Source organism: Leptinotarsa decemlineata, unplaced genomic scaffold, assembly GCF_025532065.1.
Source record: "Leptinotarsa decemlineata unplaced genomic scaffold, Ldec_3_MD MMD2_tig00026328_RagTag_RagTag, whole genome shotgun sequence".
NCBI classification, from domain to species: domain Eukaryota; kingdom Metazoa; phylum Arthropoda; class Insecta; order Coleoptera; family Chrysomelidae; genus Leptinotarsa; species Leptinotarsa decemlineata.
Genome location: NW_027412688.1, coordinates 7,050,218 through 7,072,339, shown reverse-complemented (window position 1 = coordinate 7,072,339; position 22,122 = coordinate 7,050,218). Strand labels below are relative to the sequence as shown.

The following is a 22,122-nucleotide window of genomic DNA, read 5'->3' as shown; positions in this document are numbered from 1 at the left end:
TATTGCTCTACAGCGACATTCTTTCTTCGATGAAGTTTGGCTCGGGTTTCATAATCATCCATAATATGCAGTGATAAGTGTATAATTTTCTCACATCAAATAAGTCTGCTTCTGTGTATAGTGCTACAGTGGAATCTATTTTTTTACGATTGAAAATGATTTTCAGGGTAGTATTTTGCATTATCTCTAAATTATGTAAAATACTTTTATTGACGCCACCCCATATGATTCTGCGAGAGTGAGTTATATATCATTGTTAGTAGCTTTTTATTTTTGGGATTTCTGAGTTGGTAGAATTTATAACATAATTTACTGAGCCTTTTAACGGTCTGGTTTACATGTTCGTCATATCGTAGATGTTGGTCTACATATACACCAAGATATTTCATGTTGTTTACCTTATCAACTATAAGACATGTGCATACTCATTGGGGTTTGGCAAATAAATTTGTGTATAGTGAACTTATTCTTGACAGGTTGATCTTTATTTGTGGGGGTAAACGTTACTTATTCAGTTTTATCGATGTTTAGGTTCAAGAGACTTGTGAGAGAAAACAGATGTGAGTCCCCATTCAGTTCTCCCACGTCCCACGTCCCAGATACGTCCCACGTATCGCCCAGAAATGACAGAGCTGTATCGTCTGCATGAGATATAATGCTGCTTTGGATGTTTTCAAGTTTGTAAATGTCATTAATGTATATTAAGATCAAAATTGTCCCTAGTACTGTCCCCTGGGGACGCCCATGGTTATAGGTAGTGGATCACTATAAATATTGTTCATTTCAACAATCTGATTTCTGCCAGATAAGTATTTTTCAAAAAGGTTAAGGGTGATTCCTCTTACTCCAATGATTTCTAAACGCCTCAGTAAGATATGATAATTGACAGTATCAAAGACTTTCACCAAATCTAAAAAGACTGTTGCCACTTTTTGCCAATATTGAAATTATTTTATATACTATGAACCAATTGAAAGCATTTTCTGTTGACATACGTTCTCTGAATCCAAACTGGCATTCATTTAAGATATTATTCTTGTCTAGGTATTGAGCAAGTCTATTTTTCAAGCATTTTTCGAAAACTTTTGCGAAATTATTTGTGATAGTTATTGGCCTATAATTTGTGAAGAGTTTCTTGATGCCAGATTTGAATATTGGTCGTTTAATATTCAGTTATGAGGGACTCGATAAACCTTTGGAAATACATGTGCAAACATAATACACAATATTGTATGTACTCAGAGTAAACTCGTCTCGAAGTGTAAATTAAACTTGTTGACTGATTTACCGATTCTGGGTTTAATCTTGTTTTTCCTTAATAGTTTCAAATGCTAGAAAAAGCTGTACATGTTCACATTTTCTGGTACATAATGGCCGAACTGTTTCGATAAACAATACCTATCGGATTTACTAATCATTATGAATATTTGAATTTTTATGACCACGGTTCCGAATAGTGAAAACCTTACACTAAGACTGAACAATATCTATTGGATTTACTTATGATGATGAGTTGTCTAATCATTATGAATATTTGAATATTTGTATTCAAAAAACACTTTATTGTGAGATTTTCAAACAGTTTTACAAAAACGCAACACGTGTTTCGACATACAATGGCTTCTTACTGTAAAGACGTTTCTTTGCAGTAAAGACACGAAAGAAACATTAAATTCACACATCATGAAGAAAAAAATTATTATTATCTATTCATTCATTGGACAACCTTGCAACTTAAACTATTCCTTTATTTATTCAAAGGAACAAATATGTTTATATCATGAAGGTTTTCGAAAAATTACTTATTCACAGAGTTTGATTTTTGAGTGTATGTATATCTATGTGTAACACTCCAAAAGTTACTCATTTCATTTGGTTCTTTCTATTTATTTCTGGTAACTCATTTACATATTACATACATTACATATTACATGCAAATTGAAAAAAAAATCTGTTTTTCCGTTAACCAGCTGTCGCACCCCTACGAACGACAACCCTCAGAAGTCGAAACTTGTGCGAGCTAAGGATTAACGAGGTCTTACCTTTTAACGTGTGATTCCTAACACCTGTCTTATTCCTTATTCCTGTGTGATTCCTGTCTTATTTCTTTGAGAAAGTTGCCAAAAATTAGTATCAATTATGGCAGTGAATCGGTAATGTAATAAAACTCAATTCAAATCGAACATTTATTTCAGAAAATACATTCACTTATAATGAATCGCCATCTATACAATTCAGTAGTGATACAGGTTATGATATAGTTGTAGAGATAAAAATTGTAGTTCAATCCCTCAAGTCATTTTTCTTGCCCAATTATATCCACTTGTAATAAATCTAAATAAATCAAAGGATTAAAACTCAACTGAGTAAAAGAACAAAAAAATTATATCAGAAATATTTGAAAAACTTGTTTCGTTCTATATATCGTTATTCTGTACTGATGAATGCTAATAAATCCGAAACACTCAATTGTCTGCGGATTGCAAATTTTCAGGGCCATTTTAACACTTAGGTATTTCGACTATCCGATGGCATAAGTGGTACTTTAAAATGATCAAAAAATTATTTGTGGATGGAAATCGTTATTTTAGCCTCATCAGCAGTTTTTATTCACTAAACTCTCGAATATGACAGCGGAAAATTGAATCTGTTATTGCCCAGGGGATTTTTTTTAGGAAAGTTGTTGGAAAATTGTATAATAATAATAATATAATCTAGCTTGCAAACTTTCTTCATCTGTCTCCGAACAGTTCAATTTAGTTGAACATTCAACGTGACATTATTTCAACTGTTCAAAAGTTGCCAATATCGTAAGACATTTGCCATCTTTGAACAGTCCTAGTTTTCTTCGTCCCTTGAAGACCCCCACTTGGTTGGTGAAAGGCGCGTTGAGGAGTGTATTACAATTCTGCTGATTGGAAAAATGCTTGTCTTGGGCCCATTCACTTTGAACCCTTAACATTGAGGCGAAGACATGTTTATTTATTAGAATCTTGATGAAGAAATATATCGAGTTTTTCAGCCGCGATCTGTAGGTTTCTATGCCCGACGTTTCGTCTAAGATTGCGGTAGACATATCGAAAGGCACCATCTAATCGTTCAAAGTTCAACTAAGTTCTAAAGACAATGTAGTGTCTCTTATGGCCTTCTTTATTGATACTTGCAAGAGATTTCACAATCAACACATTACTTAATATATACTTACAATTTAAAGGACTACTTACTAGTTTCAAAATACATTCAGATGTAATAAACCTACATTTACACAATGCAAGTATGTGCTAGAAATTTGGGTGTTTGGCAAACTCTAAAATCGATGTTCTGTGTGATATAAAACTTAGGAGGTAATGTTAACAACTTAATACTAATTATATTATACTCTGAAATATGAAACACTATTTATTTTCTGCGGCTTCCTTTGCTTTCATAAAGTATGTGAGCATATCAATTGGCAGAGGAAACACTATAGTAGAGTTCTTCTCAGCAGATATGGTATTCAGGGTCTGGCAATCAAAAAACAATTAACATAGTATATTGACTAGGAAGCAAGTACCAATGCAAAAAGTGAACAAACTGATGATGGAAACCAAACAGTAAATAGAGAGTAAGCTCAGAGAAAAAGCATGTGAAAGCGTGAAACTCTTCAAATGTACAAACAGTTGAACTGTTGAATGGAACTGATTTTGTTAAACGGGAAAGGAGTTCAGGGTGTCCTTTCCTGAAACCTCTCCTTCATCTTTTTGGGGGACTGTATAAACAATGGGGGATTGTATAAACAATTTAGATCATCGAAGAATGTATCACGGCCGGAGATAACTTTATGAAGGCTGCAGGTTTTTATGCCGGACGTTTCGTCTACCATTTTCAAAGGCGATGTAGTAAGGTCGCAAAATACGCTGGTGCTCTGATTCTTGTTCCTGTTGTATCCAACGCATCAACTACTGTTTCCGTACTGGGTGCTCTATTTATACCATTCTTAATTGTATAACCTGTTCGTATACTTCTAAGGACAGGTTAGGTTAGGTCCAAAGTAAGAGGGTCTATTCGAGCCTCCACCGTAACCCGCAAGGGTTTACTGTGGCTCACACCTATTCACACTCGACCCAGCTCTTAACGAGGCCGATTACTTTGTATAATGAGTGGTCTTTCAGGTCAGATGGTAAGAGTACGGCTCTGCCAAACTCTAAAAACCTGATTCAGTCCTCAGTGGGGCAGGCGCAAAGTATGTGATCTGCTGTTTCATTATTTTCCAAACAAAGGCGACATACTCTGCTTCCGACAGTCCGAGTCTCTGCTTATGATGATTCAAATGATAGTGACCTGTAAGAAGGCCTGTTAGACGTCGTAGTTCATCTCTACTGTAGTCCAACAACTGTTTGGTATCAAGCTTCGAAGGGAGAATAAACACCTTGGAGTGAGCCAATCTTGGAAGATTCTGCCAGAAGTCCATAAATCTTCTTGCCATCCAGGTGTTCAGTCTTTGTTTGGCAAAGCCTAAAGTGATGCCAATGACAGGTTCTGGTCTGAAGAAGCTGCTTGCAGCACTCTCCTTTGCAAGGCAGTCAGCAGCTTCATTGCCTTCCAGGCCAGTATGGCTAGGAATCCAGACCAGAGATAATCTGTTAAGTCTTCCTATCGAGGGGATGAGTGACCTTCCGAGGTTCTATCACGTGAAGGTTTCCCTTTACGCCGATGATACGGCTCTCTTCGCTTCTTCCTTGGGTCGAGCGTTGGCGGTCGTCTACATGCAACGCGCACTTGATGACCTCGAAAGCTGGTACCTTGACTGGAAGATTCGGGTGAATTCAGATAAAACCCAGACGATAGACTTGGGGAGACGTAATGTTTGTCCAAACACAAGGGTCACGATTTCAGGCAGGGAGATGGAATGGCAAATGCAAGTTGAGTACCTAGGTCTGTGGGTAGATCGCTGACTCACCTGGGCAAATCACATTGATTATATCAAGAGCAAAGTGCAGTCGAGGATAGCAAAACTCTATCCTCTGGTTAACAGAAACTCAAAGCTCGAACTTAAAAATAAGATTCTACTATACAGTACGATGTTCAAGCCTGTCATCATGTATGCTACAGGCGCCTGGGAACAAACCGCTCCGTCAAATCTTTCCATTTTGGAAAGACTGCAAAACAAACTTCTTAGGATGCTGGTGAATGCTCCATGGTTCGTGCGGAATGAAGCCATCCGCGGAGATTTGAAGCTGTTAACTATACTGCAGTTCATTCAGTCGAGGAATCAGAGAGTTTTCGGAGTCAGCGGAAACTCATGATAACCCATTGGTTAGAGAAGCTATAGATTATACTATAGACGACCCCTCCCGATACAGAAGGCCCCGTCGCTCGGTTGAGTGAAGGCCTCACGACGTCTGTTAAAATTAACAGTTTGTTCATCAAATACCCCAGTCAGGAAGGGGTACACAAGGCCAGGACGACATAGAGGTCATTGATCTTTATGTCGTCACCAAAAAAAACACCTTCAGTTATTCAGTTATGAATCACTCGTCCTCCAGACGAAAGACAGTTAAAAGGGTAATGGAAAAAAATTTCAACCTGAAGACAATGAAGATGACATATGCTGTATCGAGGAGAGTCGTTGCTCGATAGGAGCCAAGAGCTTCCAACGCCGCCTGCCTGTCCGAGCATTTTTTTTGACTTGTGTGAGAGGTTGGATTATTCCAATCTCTCCTCACACAATTCAATAGCGTAAATTTCCGCTTGAAATACAGTCGCATAGGTTCCTAGGCAGGTTGATATCTCTGTCCTGGATCTACGACTGAAAATACCTGCACCAGAACCGAAAGGTGTTTTCGATTCATCTGTGAACCAACAACTATCTGATCTTAATATTTCCTTCTCCCGGAGGATCCAGTCCTCTCTACTCGGGACAAGTACTTTATAAGAACAGGTATTAATATTAATTGTCTCTTCTTTTCTATTGAAATTATCCTCATGCTTTTAAATCTCTATTGCCTGTCTATATATTCTTGGGTAGTAATTTTGGGTACTGCCGAGTATTACTGTGTCTTCGAATGACATAATGTGGGTACCTTCTTGTTCAGAGAGACGCGTCCCAAAAACACGATGTGAAACCAATATTTAGGAAAACAAAAACCATCAGGCAAAGTCTCAGATCAGCGAAGGACCCTAGAGAACCTCTAGCAACACCAGGGGTATACCGGATTCCATGTAGCTGCGGGTCCGTCTACATGTGAACCTCGAAACGAAGTATAGGGACTCGTCTCTCCGAATACAAGAGAAACTGTCGCCTCGGACAAACCGACAATTTGGCTATGGCCAAACATGCTCTCATCAATGAAGATACCTACATTATGTCATTCGAAGACAAGTTGATGCGTTGTATACAACAGCAACAAGAATCAGAGCACCAGTTCGGGTACTGCGACCGTTATCACATCGCCTTTGAAAATGTTTACCGCAGGAGTAGACAAAAGGTCAGGTCACCTACAGCCTTGGCCAGTAAACCAGGAAAATAGCCTTCATACAATTCTGATCATATCCTCATGACACAAATTTGATTTCGAACTCATAAAAAAAGCAGTGGGTGAATATTTGTCGTTAAAAGTTGTTATCTTCGAAAAATACTCTGTATTCTACGGGTTCATACATATTTCGTTAATCTCTCATACACCTATCAAACTAGTTGATACAAATATTTGGTATTCAAACAGTAGCAGATTTTGATTAATATTCACAATTGATGATACATTTCTCTAAAATTTTCTCAACTTCCAAAATGTCCGTAACTGAGAAATATATTTTAATCTCATTGACGCTCACAACTCTATCAGAGATATTTTTCGATCTGTTTGGCATGGTCTGGCAGGTTTTTATACGTGACGTTTCGTTTGCAACGACAGTAGACATAATCAAAGGTAATGAAGCAACGTATGACGTGTTATAGTCGTCCGGATAACAGGCAGTACATTATTGATATGTATCTCCGTTTCACTCCAATGCTGGTGAGCTTCGTTCCTATACGTTGAAATAAATGGCATGATTCATATGTAATTGAGATCAGGTAGACATATTGAGGTGCTAATCACCTCTTTTCGACGACTGGACTTGACTCTTTCCAAAAGTAATTATAAGTTTTGTCAAGTATTTATGTATTTTCGAACGAGACAATAAATGCCTTCTTTGAGTATCTACGTGTTTGGCTGATTTGTAGGAATGTCCAAAGCGACAATTTGTCTCTTGTTTAGAGAGGGGAGTGCTTGCATTTCTTTGATCTAATGTAGATCGAACTGCAGCCAGCTACAAGGAATCCGCTATACCCCCGGTTTTGCTGAAATCTCTCTGGAATTCTCAGCTGACCAGACTTTCTTTGATAGTTTTAATTGGCCAAAATATTGGTTCATGTTCCTCCAGAATACTCCGGGAAGTAACCATCCCACTCTTGGATGTTCTGGTGAACAGACATGAAAAATGAACATTGGATCATAAACTGTACAACTACGGAAGAGTATCTGAATGAAATTCCAACCACCAGCCACCATAAAAACGAGAATTAATTCAAACCTTAGTTCCAGTCCTCTTGTCTTTCGTGACCCTGGGAGTCGTCCTGATGAACTTGGAGATTACCATGTGACTTCAGTTTAAACAGGTAATGGAAAAGCTTCTATGTCAAACATATTGTGGACTGGATTAAAAGACTTCTGGAGAAGCCTTCTTCAAGCCAATAGAAACTATCAGTATTAGTCTGAGGTCAGCTAAGGACATCAGAGAGTCTTTAGCAAAACCGTAGATAGACTGGATCCCTTCTAGCTGCAGCTTGGTTCACATTGGAACCACGAAAAGAAGTACCAGGTAAGTACCCGGTTTATTGAACACAGAAAGGAATTGCTGCTTCGAGAAAACCGACAAACCACCAAATAAGGCACTTGCATTATGTCGTTCGAAGAAACACAAATACTTGACAAAACTACCCACGAGTGTAGAGAGAAGCGATCTAAATGTATAAATGCAACGGTAGTTTCGAAGGAAAGGAATTTGGTAATAACATGAATGAAATCTGGCTACCTACTCTAAATTGAAAACAAAACAAGCCATTCCATTCAATTAATAGGAACGAAGCCGCAGATGGAATAAAACCGGAGGCAACTTTTAACAATGTAGTATCTGTTGTGAATACAACTAAAGCATTCCGTCATTTACTCCATCATCTCTGATGATGTTCGCCACAATTGTAAACGAAACGTCGGGTGTACAAACCTTCAGAACATGCCCAACAAACTCGGAAAATAGCTTTGACATAGTCATCTCCGGTCACAATTTTGTTGGAAAACTTGAATACTATTATAACAATTAGTACAAGAATATGATTGAACCGACTGATAATAATAATTATAAGAGTCGGTATTGTGACTCACATTGAAGTTTTTTTTGAGTAGGTAGTAGAAGAATGCTCATAATGAATGACATAAATCATTAATAATGTGTCACTTTTTGTCCCTATACTATGAAGTGACAGATTCACGTTACATAATAATAGGGAGCAAAACCTGTTCTGTATTTATTTTGACATTTTTAGGATAAATTATTTGCTAAAACGAAATATAGTCGGCGATAAATCAGCTTATAATCTCAAGCTTTAAGAAAAGTTTCGTCTTGGACATAATATGAAAGTTAGTGATTGTTAAAAATACTGTTAAAAATCGATAATTTCGAGAAATCGCGATATTCTGGAATATATTTATGAATATAAGATTTTTCAGAGGATTCTGAGAAACACATAAGTCACATAATCTTCAATATTTTCAACTGTTATTACACCAAATTCACTCTACATTTCTCGATATACAGGATGTCGCAGAAAGTTTCTTATGAAGCTATATATTCGTAATTGTAAGTAGACAAATGAAACAAAGGCGATATTGAAAGACGTCAAAATGCCCTTCTGAGGGCGCTTCGAAATTAAAAGAATTTCAGTTTATAAGCAATCACACCTAAATTTGTTTTTTCAAATGGCACCCCCGGATATATTTCACTTTCACTGAGTCTTTGTCACTGTTAATACAATCACATATAATTTTTCATGCAGTGTTTCCCAGAATGTAGTTATTAACGCGATATTTTCGTCATGAGAATATCGTCGACACCATGCTAACCATCTTCCAAAAAACTATACTCAATTATTCTTATCTCCCTGTTACTGTCGATATTGTTATAAACCACTTCCGAAATATCCCACAAAAAACATTCAGAAGTACAGAAAAGTCATTTCTCCATAAATAATCTCGGTCATCATTTCATTTATTATAGTACCAGTGACGTAATAATTATAATTGAAGTTTCAGTTTATACGTCAAGAAGAGTACCTACTTCGACCACGTCACTGAAGATGGCCGCAGTTGCAGTAGAAACGTTTGGTGATTGTAATCGAAGCAGACCACGGCAAAACTCGGAAATCAACCAAAACATTGACGCCAGCCGTGAAGGCCAATATTCCTATATAACGTCACGATGTTTTCCATGATAATTTTGAGATTATATTTGTCACATAATGCTGTGGCGCAATGGCCATGACGTGTGATTCGCGTGGCGTCACGCCCAGTCTATATATTATCATGTCTATGTCCAGTACATTCGATACAGATTGAAATGCAGTGTATGATACATAACAATCCTTTTACAATTGACTCCTAAGGAATATGTTGATTTACTACTTGGGTACCAATTCTCGCAAGACAAGCTCGATTATAAGGTAAAGTTTTTCAACAAAGCTCAACTGATGCACGGTTTGCGGCTAAAAAATTTGAACAAAGGTCAGTATAAAAAATATTACTTATCTGTATTCAGAATGACAGGATAAAAATACAGTTGCTAGGGGTGTCATTTGAAACAAAAAGGGGTAGTTCCTTAGCGATGTTTACAACGATTTCAAAGGTGATCTCTGAATATCACTCTAACGTCTTGATCAAATTCTGAGGCAACCTGTACAATACAAATTTTGGCATGTGATTGTGTTTCTTGGAAACGTCTGTTGAATCAAGTAATTTCAATTATACCTATATAAACATACCTGCACAAGACATATTATATTGCAAAATAGATATCATTTTAGGATGAAAACACATTTTGACTGGGCCATTACAAAATATTTGAAGCAAACATATAGTAAACAAATTCAATTCAATTATTTCTCAACCAACTAGACGCTTAAAATTTGGCTCTCTGTAATTCGATACTTGATTTTTGTTGAATTTGTTGAATTTGTTGAATTCATCCTTACAGAAGTGACAGAAGACTGTTCCTAACTATTGTTTGCCAATTTTATCGGCCTCTCACCATTCAGGCCCTTTTTCTCCGAAAGCTCCGATACCCACAAAATACATGCACGTATATAATGAGTCAAAAATGATAGCATATGAATAGAAGAACCATTAAAATACAATGATCTAGGTAAATTACCAATTTTTAGCTAATAAAAAATGTTTTGTCACACAATTCACCTCAAAGTAACATTATTCATTTCGCAACAGCTTTTCAACTTCAAAGGAAGATAAAATCACGTTCATTTCAAAAAATACATAAATGAAACCATATTATAAAGCTTTATACTATAATGCATCTTATGAGTTATACATTTCTGACTATTCTTTTTTCTGGAAGTGGCTTGACATCATATCAATGGGAACGGGAAAAATTATCGTTGAATTGTTGGATGTGCATATTTTCGTCAGTGTCTGCGTGAAATGAAAAGGACAACATTAAACAATTTGTGAAAAACATGAAATATCTGTGTGACTTTTACTGCCTACAATTGGAATAATGTTACCAATTTTGGCAGTTGAGTCTCTTGAACTTCCACTCGTTTGAGAAGTTTTCAAAATATATTGAGAAAAAAAGTCTCTCGTATATTTCAGTGCAGAACCCCACTCTTTGTTAACAATGTGACTTGGGAGAGATGTTCCGAAACCCTGCTCTGTGATTGAAAAAATCGAGTTGGAAGTTCAAATAAATCCACTGGAAAAGTGAAGAAATCAGAGTGGAGACAAAACGAACGTTAAATTATTCACATACAAATTATTCGTTACTGCTACTTTCTGGGACCAGAATAAGCTTCACAAACTAAATATTAGTTTTAATGTATTTTCTCTTATATTCGATTTGTTTTCCAGTGAATGATTAATGATCCGTGACCTGACTTTATCGAAATTTACAATATTTGCTGCATTGTAAAACATTTCAAAAAGTAAATGAGGTTCCTTCGAAAGGCTGTTATAAAAAAAAGAAACAATCTGAAGAAATCTTTATCACAGAATTCTCATATCGAATAATCATTTCTACGTGAAAATATGGGATGTAACCATTAATTCATTGGAAACACGAAATAAAATAATGACTATGTACTTTCCAGTTATTATTCCAGGGGAGCACTTAGTAAGAACGAATTTAGCAAAATCGAGTTGTTCAAAACAATTCAATCGCTCATATGATTTGTGTAATTGCTGAAATGTTTATTCTGTGGCAATTCATGGACACTTTATTGAAATGAATAAAAACACTTGTGTCTAATTTTCACTAGTTATTTAATTTTTACGTCCGGTTTAGGGTTTTTTCATATGATATCGAGAAAACTTCTCTGAAGAGGTGAAATACCTTGGTACTATCCCCGACAGGAAACTTACATGGAACTTTCACCTACAAAGTAGAGCAAAAAGAGCATATGTGGCTTATGTCGGAGGACAGTGGGACGCGCATGTGGTCTTTCACCCTGTGTGGTCACCTAGATCTACACTGCAATAATAAGACCTTTGTTAACGTACGGAGCCATTGAATGGGGACCGAAAGTTCTACAAGCAACGGCCATCCAAAAATTATATTGTTTAAACATCACAGGAGCCATGAGAATAACACCAACCGCGGCAATGGAAATAATTACTGGTCTAACCCTTCTGGAACTGTACGTTAAGGAGGTTGCGTTAATGGCCATGTTACGATTGTGCACGGTTGGTGAGAACCTCGAAGTAGAAATGGGTCGATTGAGGCTGAGTCTATGGCGATAAGCGCTTACTGCGCAACCTCTGCTGCAGACAACCAGTGATGCAATTGAACTCAGTTTTGTGTTTGAATCCTACAAAATACAAATGAAACAGGACACAGAGTCAGATGCTACAAATGCAATACGCATATATACAGACGGATTGAAAACCAAAAAAGGCTCAGGATGTGAAATGTACTCCAGATCACTAAGCCTAAGGAGTAAGTGGGGAATGGGAAAACATACCAGCGTCGTCCAAACAGAACTGGCTGCTATCTCAATCGCCACAAAAGAAATAACCAGGAAAGGAATTCCTGGCAAAAACATAACAATCTGCACTGACAGCAGGCAAGCCCTATTAGCCTTAAACAGACAACGTGTTACCTCAGGGCTAGTACTAGAGTGCCACCAAGATTTAGCCAAAGCATCGGTAGATGATAACATTATCCTGAGGTGGATTAAAGGGTTCGACTGGAGGAAAGGCCGCGTCCTGTAGCCAAGGACGCGGCTGGACTAAGAATTTTAGGATCCAGTAGCATCTACGGCCTGATGACTTCGACAAGTGCTGAACTAGCCAAATGTTACACCCATGCTCAATTCCTGTAGAGATGGGATGGATGCAATCTTGCCAGGATCACCCTGGGCGACCTTGGGAAGCTGGCGCCGAATAAATATCTGGCGATGACCAGGAAAAATCTACGCCTAACAGTAGAATTTTTGACTGGCCACTGTCAACTAAGGAAACACCTCCATAATATGAGGCTAGTGGACATCTCTATGCAGGATGTGTGAACAGAAAGATGAGACTGTCAGGCATGTCCTGTGCGAGTGCCCGGAGTTATCGTCAATAAGAGAGTGTGTGTTCGGCGAGTCTTGGCCTGCCGATATAAAGGAGATATATCCAAGTGACCTGTCCACCTTCCTGGAAGGGACAGGATGGACAATGACCTAGGAGGACAACTCCGTCGGGAGGTTATACAATGGGTCACAGGTGGCCTGAGTGCTGTGGGCTTACACTCACCCTCCCTACTCTACAGATACAGACAGATGATATCGAGAATTTCTGAGTTCATTAAATTCCATAATCTCCAGAGAGTTTGGCTCATTTCTGGAAATGAATGTGTTTGAATTCATCATTGAAATCACTTCCTTCTGTCAGAAGGTGAGTAGCATACGTAGATTTTTATTCCAGAAATGGTCTTTCATGCGTGACTCAATTGTACTTCCAGTTGGACATATGTAAAACATTAGACGTTATCCACACGATGTATATCACACCAAACTGTTGTCTTTGTGAAATAACACATGTCATTTGAAGATTTTGAAATTTTCAAAACTACATGTACTATTTCCAGGGGCGTGTTTTGTTAATTTGAAGGTAGGAGCTCGAAAAGTGAGAAGTATGGAAATAGAAGTTGATTATGCATCTAATTTTGTTTCTTATTCTATGTGGTATTTCAAGCAGCATTTGTTGAAGTCGAGAAAAATATACATCTCTCAATTTCAATATGCAGTATAATACAAGGTGAACGTCAGAACGACAAAACATTGTAGAGAGTAATATAGATTTATTTTTCTTTCATAAAATTATAAATTAAAATTGAATTTCGGCTATGGCAGTACCGCTTCAAATATTTTGTAATAACTCGGACAAGATATAACATCTAGAGGTTAATTGTAATACTTCTAAAAAATACTTCAGACTATTGATTCATTATTTTATTTTTGTCTTTAGTCAAAGAAGTCTTGATGATGTTTAAGGTCTAGAGCCATCATTTGAAATTCATTCAAGAAAAGATGTGAACTTCCAATGGGAAAGTAGATCAAGAAATGTAAACATTGTTAGTTACTAACATTTTATAGAAATTTCTACTCCACTAGGGAATTGATTGCAGTCAGTTGTGAATTTGTGTTTCTTGATATATCTGAGCTAGGTACGGTAGTGAATGTTTCGAAAAAGTAATTAGAGATTCATTGGTTTATGAATTATTTAAACTGAGTAGCAGTTAGAATGTGAAATTTTGAAGATATTGCTTACATTCATAATTCGGTATATTCAACATTTCGAGAACACTATTCTTCGGATAATACAACGTGAAACAGAGGAATAGAATAAATTCAGTATCACAAGTATTGCACATATTTATACATAATAACAAAACACGACAATTAGTGTTTTGTGCGAAACAGTTTTGAACTTGATGAAAATTGATAAATATTCATGTATTATTTTTCAGTAGACACCATTCAAAAAGGGTATGAAATTTGCTACAGGAAAAAATCCTTTACTTTTTTGAATTTGAAAGATATGTCAAATTTCATCGATCAAATGTAACAGGGCCTAAAAGTTCGTAGGCTAACAAAGAAACAAATTTTTTACTAGGAAAAATTTGATTTCATTATTTAATACAGTTGCTTTCCAACGATTATGGCGGTCATCAATTTTTTGAAATCATTTTTATAGTACGATTAATAGGCCTTAGTTGCGACGATTACTTCTTAATCGGCACTAAATTTCTTTTCAGCGAGCATTTTCTTGAGGTTTGAGAACAGGAGAAAGTCGCTAGGGGGCAGATCTGGCGAATACGATGGATGAGGAAGGAATTCAAAGCTCAATCCATGCAATTTTGCCATCGTTTTCATTAATTTGTGATACGGTGCATTATCTTGATGAAACATAACTTTTTTTTTCAAATGGGGCCATTTTGACGTGATTTCGTCCTTCAAACGCTTCAATAACGCTACGTAATAGTCACTGATGATAATTTTTTCCTTTTCGAAATATTCGATGAATATGATAAATACCATACTGATACTGATATCATAACCTTGCCAGCTGACTCTTGCGTCTTTGTCCGCTTTGAAGTCGGTTCACCACGTGCAGTCCACTCAGATGACGATCGTTTCGATTCTGGTGTGGAATGATGGAGCCATTGCCACATATCGACGTGTAAATTCGGGTTTTTCATGGTGGAACAGCTTAAAACAGTGCTCAGAATCATCAATTCGTTGTTGTACTTGGTCGATTGTGAGCTCGCGTGTCACCCACTCTGAATAGATCTTTTCCATACCCAAATATTCATGCACCATATATTCTACACGCTCCTTTGACAGGTTCGTTCTGGTTCTACGAAATTCAGGTTCTAGGACGTCAGGATCATGCGCAGTTGATGTAGAGCGTTCTGGTTTATTAAGGATAAGTTCGGATTTATGAATTCTCTGTTCTGGGTTCGACTGCGAAAAGATCCTAATCTATCTTGAACTGCCCCGAATCGTTCTTGCTAGGTTTGTTCTAGTTCTAATATCCGAAACTGTTTGGAAACTGCGCAAGACATGATATGTACAAGCAAAAAATCTCAAACAGTCCGAAATAGTCTCGGACATTTGGTTGAACCAGAACGCATTTTTAGGAGACCACTGTGCCACCTATCGTATATATGAAGAGATGAAGACGTTGAAATACTGTTGATCATGTCCATTCTGTTATGTAGCGTATCCTAGTACTCAGTTCAAACGTTGTCTAACGTCAATCATTCGACTCAAATAAATAAAAAAACGTCCTAGAAAATAGCCCAAACAAATTTCCACATGAATGCGCATGACCAACGGGAGCAGAACGATTCGGGACGGTTCAAGACAGTTCAGGATCATTTTGCAGTCGAAACCAGAACAGAGGATTCATCAATCCGAACTTATCCTCAATGAACCAGAACGCTTTATATCAACTGCGCATGATCCTGACGTCCTAGAACCTGAATTTCGTAGAACCAGAACAAACCTGCTCTCGAGGCTGAACTGTTGAGAACTTATCCCGTTACTCATGCACATTCATGTGGAAATTTGTTTGGGATATTTTCTAGGATGTTTTTTCATTTATTGGATTCAAATAATAATTGGTGATTGGGATTAGATAACATTTGAACTGACTGTGAAGATACGCTACATGATAGAATGGACATGATCAAAAGCATTTTCTCGTCTTCATCTCTTCATATATACGATAGGTGGCACAGTGGTTTCCTCAAGATGCGTTCTGGTTTAACCAAGTGTCCGACACTATTTCGGACTGTTGGAGATTTTTTGTTTGTACAGATCATGTCTTGCGCAGTTTCCAAACAGTTTCTGATATTAGAACCAGAACAAACCTGACATCTTCAGAGCCGCAAATATTTCGATCAACTTCCCTTTGCGGTCATCCACGAAATTCCTTTTCTTCCATATTTTTCGAACTGAATGATCTATCACACAAACTAATAGTCCGACAGCTGTGGAATTTGTACACGTGTCTTTTGAAGGTTATGGTTAACTAAAAATCATATAAATTTAATACTGGTAGCGCCATCTGTGTGTTACCCTACAAACTTTCCAGTCCATCCAATAGGTATTTATATTTTTAGTTGTGATGAATTTGAAAATCTTAATATTTGTGATTACAGCATGATCAGACCTTTTAAATGAGTTCCTACTACATAGTCGAAAATTCGGGAGTTGTAACTGTCACTCTAAATGGGTTGAATGTATAGCAAGATTTTTGATTTGCTGGAGCTTTTATAATACAAAATGGACATTGGGGTTTTTCAAATATGCCGAATAATAGAGGTGCAACGAATCTGAACCTTCTTTGATATTTCACATTGTATACAGTCCAAACATTTTTACCTCATCCATTGCTTTGAATCGGGTGTTTTTATCTTTCTAACGTGCGTTTTTATCGTCACAATAAATATTCCAAACTATTGTTAACATGTTATTAGTTTACGTGATTATTTAACACTATAAAGTCTTGGCATTGCACAATACTAATATGCTCATTAACCAAATACGTCTACTTCTTCGCTTCCATTGCCTTCATGAAATAAGAGAGAATATCAATCGGTAGTGGAAATACAATGGTAGAGTTCTTCTCTGTAGATATGGTGTTGAGTGTCTGTTGAAACGTAGATATTTTGTTAGTATAACAACTAAAGTCGTTTGCCTCAAAAAGATCGGAAAGGAAAGTGGTACTCATGTTTATCAGAAATATTTCAGATGATTTATTAAAAATCACCACAAACATTGAAATGTTGCTTTAAAAGATGGCTCCTTTTATGAACATTATTGCATAAAGATGGGGGATTGTTCACTGAAATATCCCAATACAATCGATTGATGGATGTAGCCGTTATTACTACGCGGTAGGAAATCATAATGAAGAAAAAAGAAATGAAACTTTCTATGTTTTTTATCATTTTTATTTGTAACTAACGTTACTGCAGTTTCGTCCTATACGGACATTTTCAAACTTATACAATAAGTTATGTATAAGTTTGAAAATGTAACGTAGTTACAAACGTTCCTTACAAATAAAAGTGGTAAAAAACATAGAAAGTTTCATTTCTCTTTTCTTCAACAAAGAAAGGTTCATTTCTCTTTTCTTCAATACAATCGATTTTGAAAAAGCTTTGGGAAAAGAACTACAAGACGGGGGAAGCATTTGAAAAAGTCGCACTGACTATATTTATATTTTAATAATCACTTCCTTTTCCAATCTCTGACATCATTTTGATAACCTCTACGAGCACTATACGATACGTGACCTGATTAAATTGAAACAAAAAATGTATAATTAGTTAACTAGTGGAAGAAAACAATTAGTTAGCACTTCTAGATAGGTACTGAAAAAATTGAGGATGCAAACCAAATTTTAAAGGTAGACTGGTATCATAAATCTACTTTTTCTGAGAGATTTTGAAATTATTTCTCAATACATAACTCTCACAGTAAAATCAACATCATAAGGAATTTTAAATCAAGAGAAATTGCCATTTCTAATTTTGAATTCCATACAAAAATCTCCAATTAATTGAGAGATCTCTAGTAAAAAGTAATTTTCCTAGAGCCCTTATTGAAAAAATAATTGAAGAAAGAAGTTCCTTTTCCCGAAACACAGGGTTGAAACTCAAATATCACAAAATTCACTTCGTAGAAAATGTATCTGATAAGCTTGGAATCCCAGTCAGCACCGAACAAATCAAAGTGGCCTTTTCAAATGAAAATACAGTTGGAAAGCATTTTTTCTCGAAAAAGAAAACAAAAACACCATAAGACACACGATTCACTCTAGTGTAAAAATTGAACTGTGAAAGCTGTCACAAATGCGATGTTGTTCAAACTGGGCGGTATCTTAAAACACGAGTTTCGGAACACATGAGAGACTCTAAGAACCTTAATATAAAAAACCTAGCCCTCGCTGGACATGAAAGAGAATACGGACACATGTTTGATTTTGATAATCCAACTATTTTAGATGTTCAACCATATTTACCCAAAAGACTCTTGAGCGAAATGCTGTATATCCTCAAATGCGATAGTGTTAACAGTAGAAGAGCTGTTGATGGCCTCAATACTGCATATTCCAATTTGTAAGTCATTTTTTTGTTTTATGTCTGTGTTGATGTTGTCTCGAAAATTTGGTTGTTGCAATATTTTTTTTAATGTATCTAATATGTCTAATGGTTTTAAAAACAGTCATATTAACAGGAAGAAACTACTTTTCATTGAGTAATTTGATTAAGAACTCATTGTTTCTTGTAAAATTGAACCGATAATAATCGTATACGTTTTGTGGGAGGTGTGTGTATGAAAATTCAATGTTACAGAGCCCTGAAGAAGAATTAAATTAAATTAGAAACGTTGGCAAGAAAACAATTGTTCTTTTTTTTAAGAAAAAATGTATATTTATGACATATCATCAGGTTTCCAATTGTTTCGTCTCTTTTTCAAAATCATAACCTTCAACAAACGAAGTTCTTGAACATTTAGAATGCTGAAGGTGGTTGACAATGTTTCATGGTGAGTTTCATGAGTTCAGACTTTCATTGTCTAATATGATATAAATTGATTTGAAATCCCTGGAAGAATCTATAAAAAATTTAAAAGATTAGCAGAAGCATGTAACTTGCGTTCAGCCTATTCCCAAAAAGAGCAAGAAAAATCTTTCAAATAACTATAGATCAGTAGCTTTACTCTCAGTGATTTCAAAATTCACCATATCCTTAAATATTTCAGCGATCATCCATATGGCTTTCAAAAACAAAGATCAACAGGCGACTTTCTATCGTATGTCACCCATATTTGGAATGACGCAATCGAGAAATATGGAGAGTCGAAAGCTATTACGCTTGATATTTCCAAGGCCTTTGACAGTGTGTGGCATGAGGGATTGCTGCCCAAGCTTCGATGCTGTGGCTTGCCTGATTATGTTTGTGTATGGCTCTCCAGCTTCCTTAAAGAAGAACGTTGCCTGCAAGTGGCTGTCGAAGGATATCTCTCGATTCCTCAGGAATCCAAATTGTTTCAAACCTCCTTTTTATTGTATATCAACGACTTATTGGAAAAAATCAAGATTCCAATATATTGCTTTGCTGACAACAGTACACTTGTCTTGCCATTCCATTTGGATTCCAGGACATCGGCTACGAAGGCACATTTTCACCGGCAGTAGGATGTTGCATATCTTATTAAGGATCTAGAAGTGACTTCGAATTGGGGTGAAACTAACCAAGTTCTATTCAATGCCACAAAAAACCGGGCATCGGTTTTATCCAATAAGATGAATGTCTCGAAATGGATATAATTCAATTAAGGACAGACAATTCCGCTTCGATAAGTTTGTTGTGGGTTGAAATCTGTTTCAAAAATCTGATTTACTATCTGTTTTCCGTTAACCATCCCTCTATACGAACGATATCTCTCAAAAATCTAAACTTGTGCGGGCTAAGGACTAACAAGGTCTTACCTTTCAAAGTGCGATTTCTAACACGGGTTGGACGATAGGAAATGAAAATAGGCCGCCCGTCCTTACGGCTTGAACCACTGCTTCACACAGCGGTTGATTGAATGAATAGAGTGAACCACCCACCTCAACCGAGCAATTACCGTCCGAAGCTAATATGTCTTTTTAATGAAAAATATAAGAACATTTTAATTGAAGGGGTTATATTTTTAGGAGTGATTAATTTTTGGGAAAGAAAGTTTTTGGCTTTCTATTACTCCATCTTGATACAAAAAAAAGGGATGAGGGAATCTTCCAAAGAAAGGAAGGAAGTAATTAATTTGAAAATAAGTAAATCTGTACATGGATGTGTAGATCATGCATAGAAGTAACTTTCAGACAGAAACTGAAAGAAAGTCCTCCTGAAACAGGTACTTTCATATAAACATTGAATTACACGAAAGAAAAAAATTCTTTCGAAACAAATACTTCTATATGAACACTGAATTATACAGAAGATACTTTTCTCTACTCAGTTTGAATTTAAAACACTCGTTGTGGAATAAAAATCAGATATCATTCACATGAGCTCTGCTTTAAATGAATGGTAACAAATTGCACTTACATGGAACACTGTCATCCTCACTGGTATACATCGATGTTTCGCATGATTTACACATCCATGTATATAGAGTTACTTATTTTCAAATTGATTACTTCCTTCCTTTCTTTGGAAGATTCCCTCATCCTTTTTTTTGTATCAAGATGGAGTAGTAGAAAGCCAAAAACTTTCTTTCCCAAAAAATAAGAAAATTATTTGCATTTTTCTTGTATCGCAGAAGTTAGCCTCATATACGAATTTTTGAAAGAGCCATTTGCAGAAAATCCACTTTTACCATCGATAAATAGCATCAAGTAAATTTTTAAGCTACTGTTTCAACTGTCAGGTCACGGATCAATTTATTTAGTCTAACAACAGCTATATCTAATTCTAAATAATGTATGATCGAATACTATTTTGAAACATTCATTTAACAGAAAGTACATTATTCCAGAATTTATATGCTCGACCAGTGATAAGTGTTAGTTGTGAAAAAAACAGAACATGCGATACACAATACACATTAGTAGATTAAATTTCATCAGGAATTCATGCTGCGGTAAAAATTCGTTTCCAGTAACATTTACATCTACTGAACATTCTTTCATAATAAAGGAGAAGCGGATTTTTTCCTTTCAACTCTACAAAAAATTAGATTTTACGTATTGATTTCCGAACGAAAAATCGACTCATTTCCAAGACAAATTTTTTTCGCATGCTTTTTCTGAGAAAGTAGCATTTTTAGGGAGAATCACAGCGTTGTTGTCATTGTAAATATGAAAATTTTGGCAGGTATGGTTTTTGTTCGTAGTTATCGCAATAAACTAAGGAAAGCATCAGCGACAGGGAGTTTGTAAATATGCCCTACGAAATTTCTAATGCAGCAGCAGCTGCTACAGCATAATTATTGCTTGAAAAATGAAAGTCCATGTACGAGAACGATTATGATTTGTTCTAGAAATAGATAGGTATAAATAAATGCAAAACTATTACAGAGGATTTAATTTTGGCGTATTTAGCGCAAAAATCTGAAACCTTGTGGAGCATGTAGTCTATATTGGATACTACAATTTAAGTGATGAAAACTGTAAACATAGGCACTTTTCCAAAAGTTATCTCATTTATTAAAATGAAGAATGTTGGTTATAGAGTGAAGAAATCAGAAGGTCTCAACAGTGAGCAGATCAACGAATTTATTAGGGAAGCAAATAATGAAACAAACCCAGATCTAAAGGTAATTTTAACAAAATATTAGGATTGTAGGATATAAAAGAATCAACTTATATTGCTTCATTTTTAGGTAGCAACAATTATTGGGTTAACCGATGCGTGTAGATGGGAAAATCTAAGTAATAACAAAAATGTAAATTGGTCTATTCAATATCATTGATGTTTAAATATCCTGTATGTTTCCAATGATTCCCCCACTGTATAATATACAGGGTGTAACATAAATATGTTAAAATATTCAAGTGACGTATTCCTGTAATAATTTTAAGAAAACAAGTCTACATGAACTTGTGTCCGAAAATGCTTCGTTTCGGAGATACGGGGTGTTGAAATTGAACATTTTTGTTCACTTTTTGAAAATAACTCTTGCAAAAATGAGTTATTTGCACAAAATTCGGTACCCGGGGTTTTTTTGACGTGGGAAATCATAATTTCGTATTAATTTTCATGTAACATCCAGAGGGCACTGCGTACGCTGTCATTATTTATTTCAAATTGCCGTAACTTTTTTGACAGTAA

At 36.2% G+C, this 22,122-nt stretch overlaps 1 protein-coding gene and 1 long non-coding RNA gene across 6 annotated transcripts in view; one reads left to right on the top strand and one right to left on the bottom strand.

Moving 5' to 3' along the window:
* Window positions 1–2,172: 2,172 nt before the first annotated feature.
* Window positions 2,173–22,122, bottom strand: part of LOC111507773 (band 7 protein AGAP004871) — a 143,246-nt gene continuing 123,296 nt past the window's right edge. For 3 of the 5 annotated variants that reach the window (XM_074182690.1, XM_074182691.1, XM_074182695.1), the window contains one exon: window positions 2,173–3,503. In XM_074182690.1, coding sequence (XP_074038791.1) covers window positions 3,396–3,503 — 108 coding nt within the window. In that variant the 3' untranslated portion in view covers window positions 2,173–3,395. Of the gene's footprint in view, window positions 10,722–11,466; window positions 16,947–22,122 lie in introns of those variants that run through there. The other 2 variants (XM_074182693.1, XM_074182692.1) reach the window with 2 other exon arrangements.
* On the top strand, window positions 9,665–21,920 carry LOC141485635 (uncharacterized). Its single transcript, XR_012467318.1, has 3 exons — window positions 9,665–9,800; window positions 21,523–21,607; window positions 21,674–21,920. It is a non-coding gene; the product is annotated as an uncharacterized lncRNA (long non-coding RNA).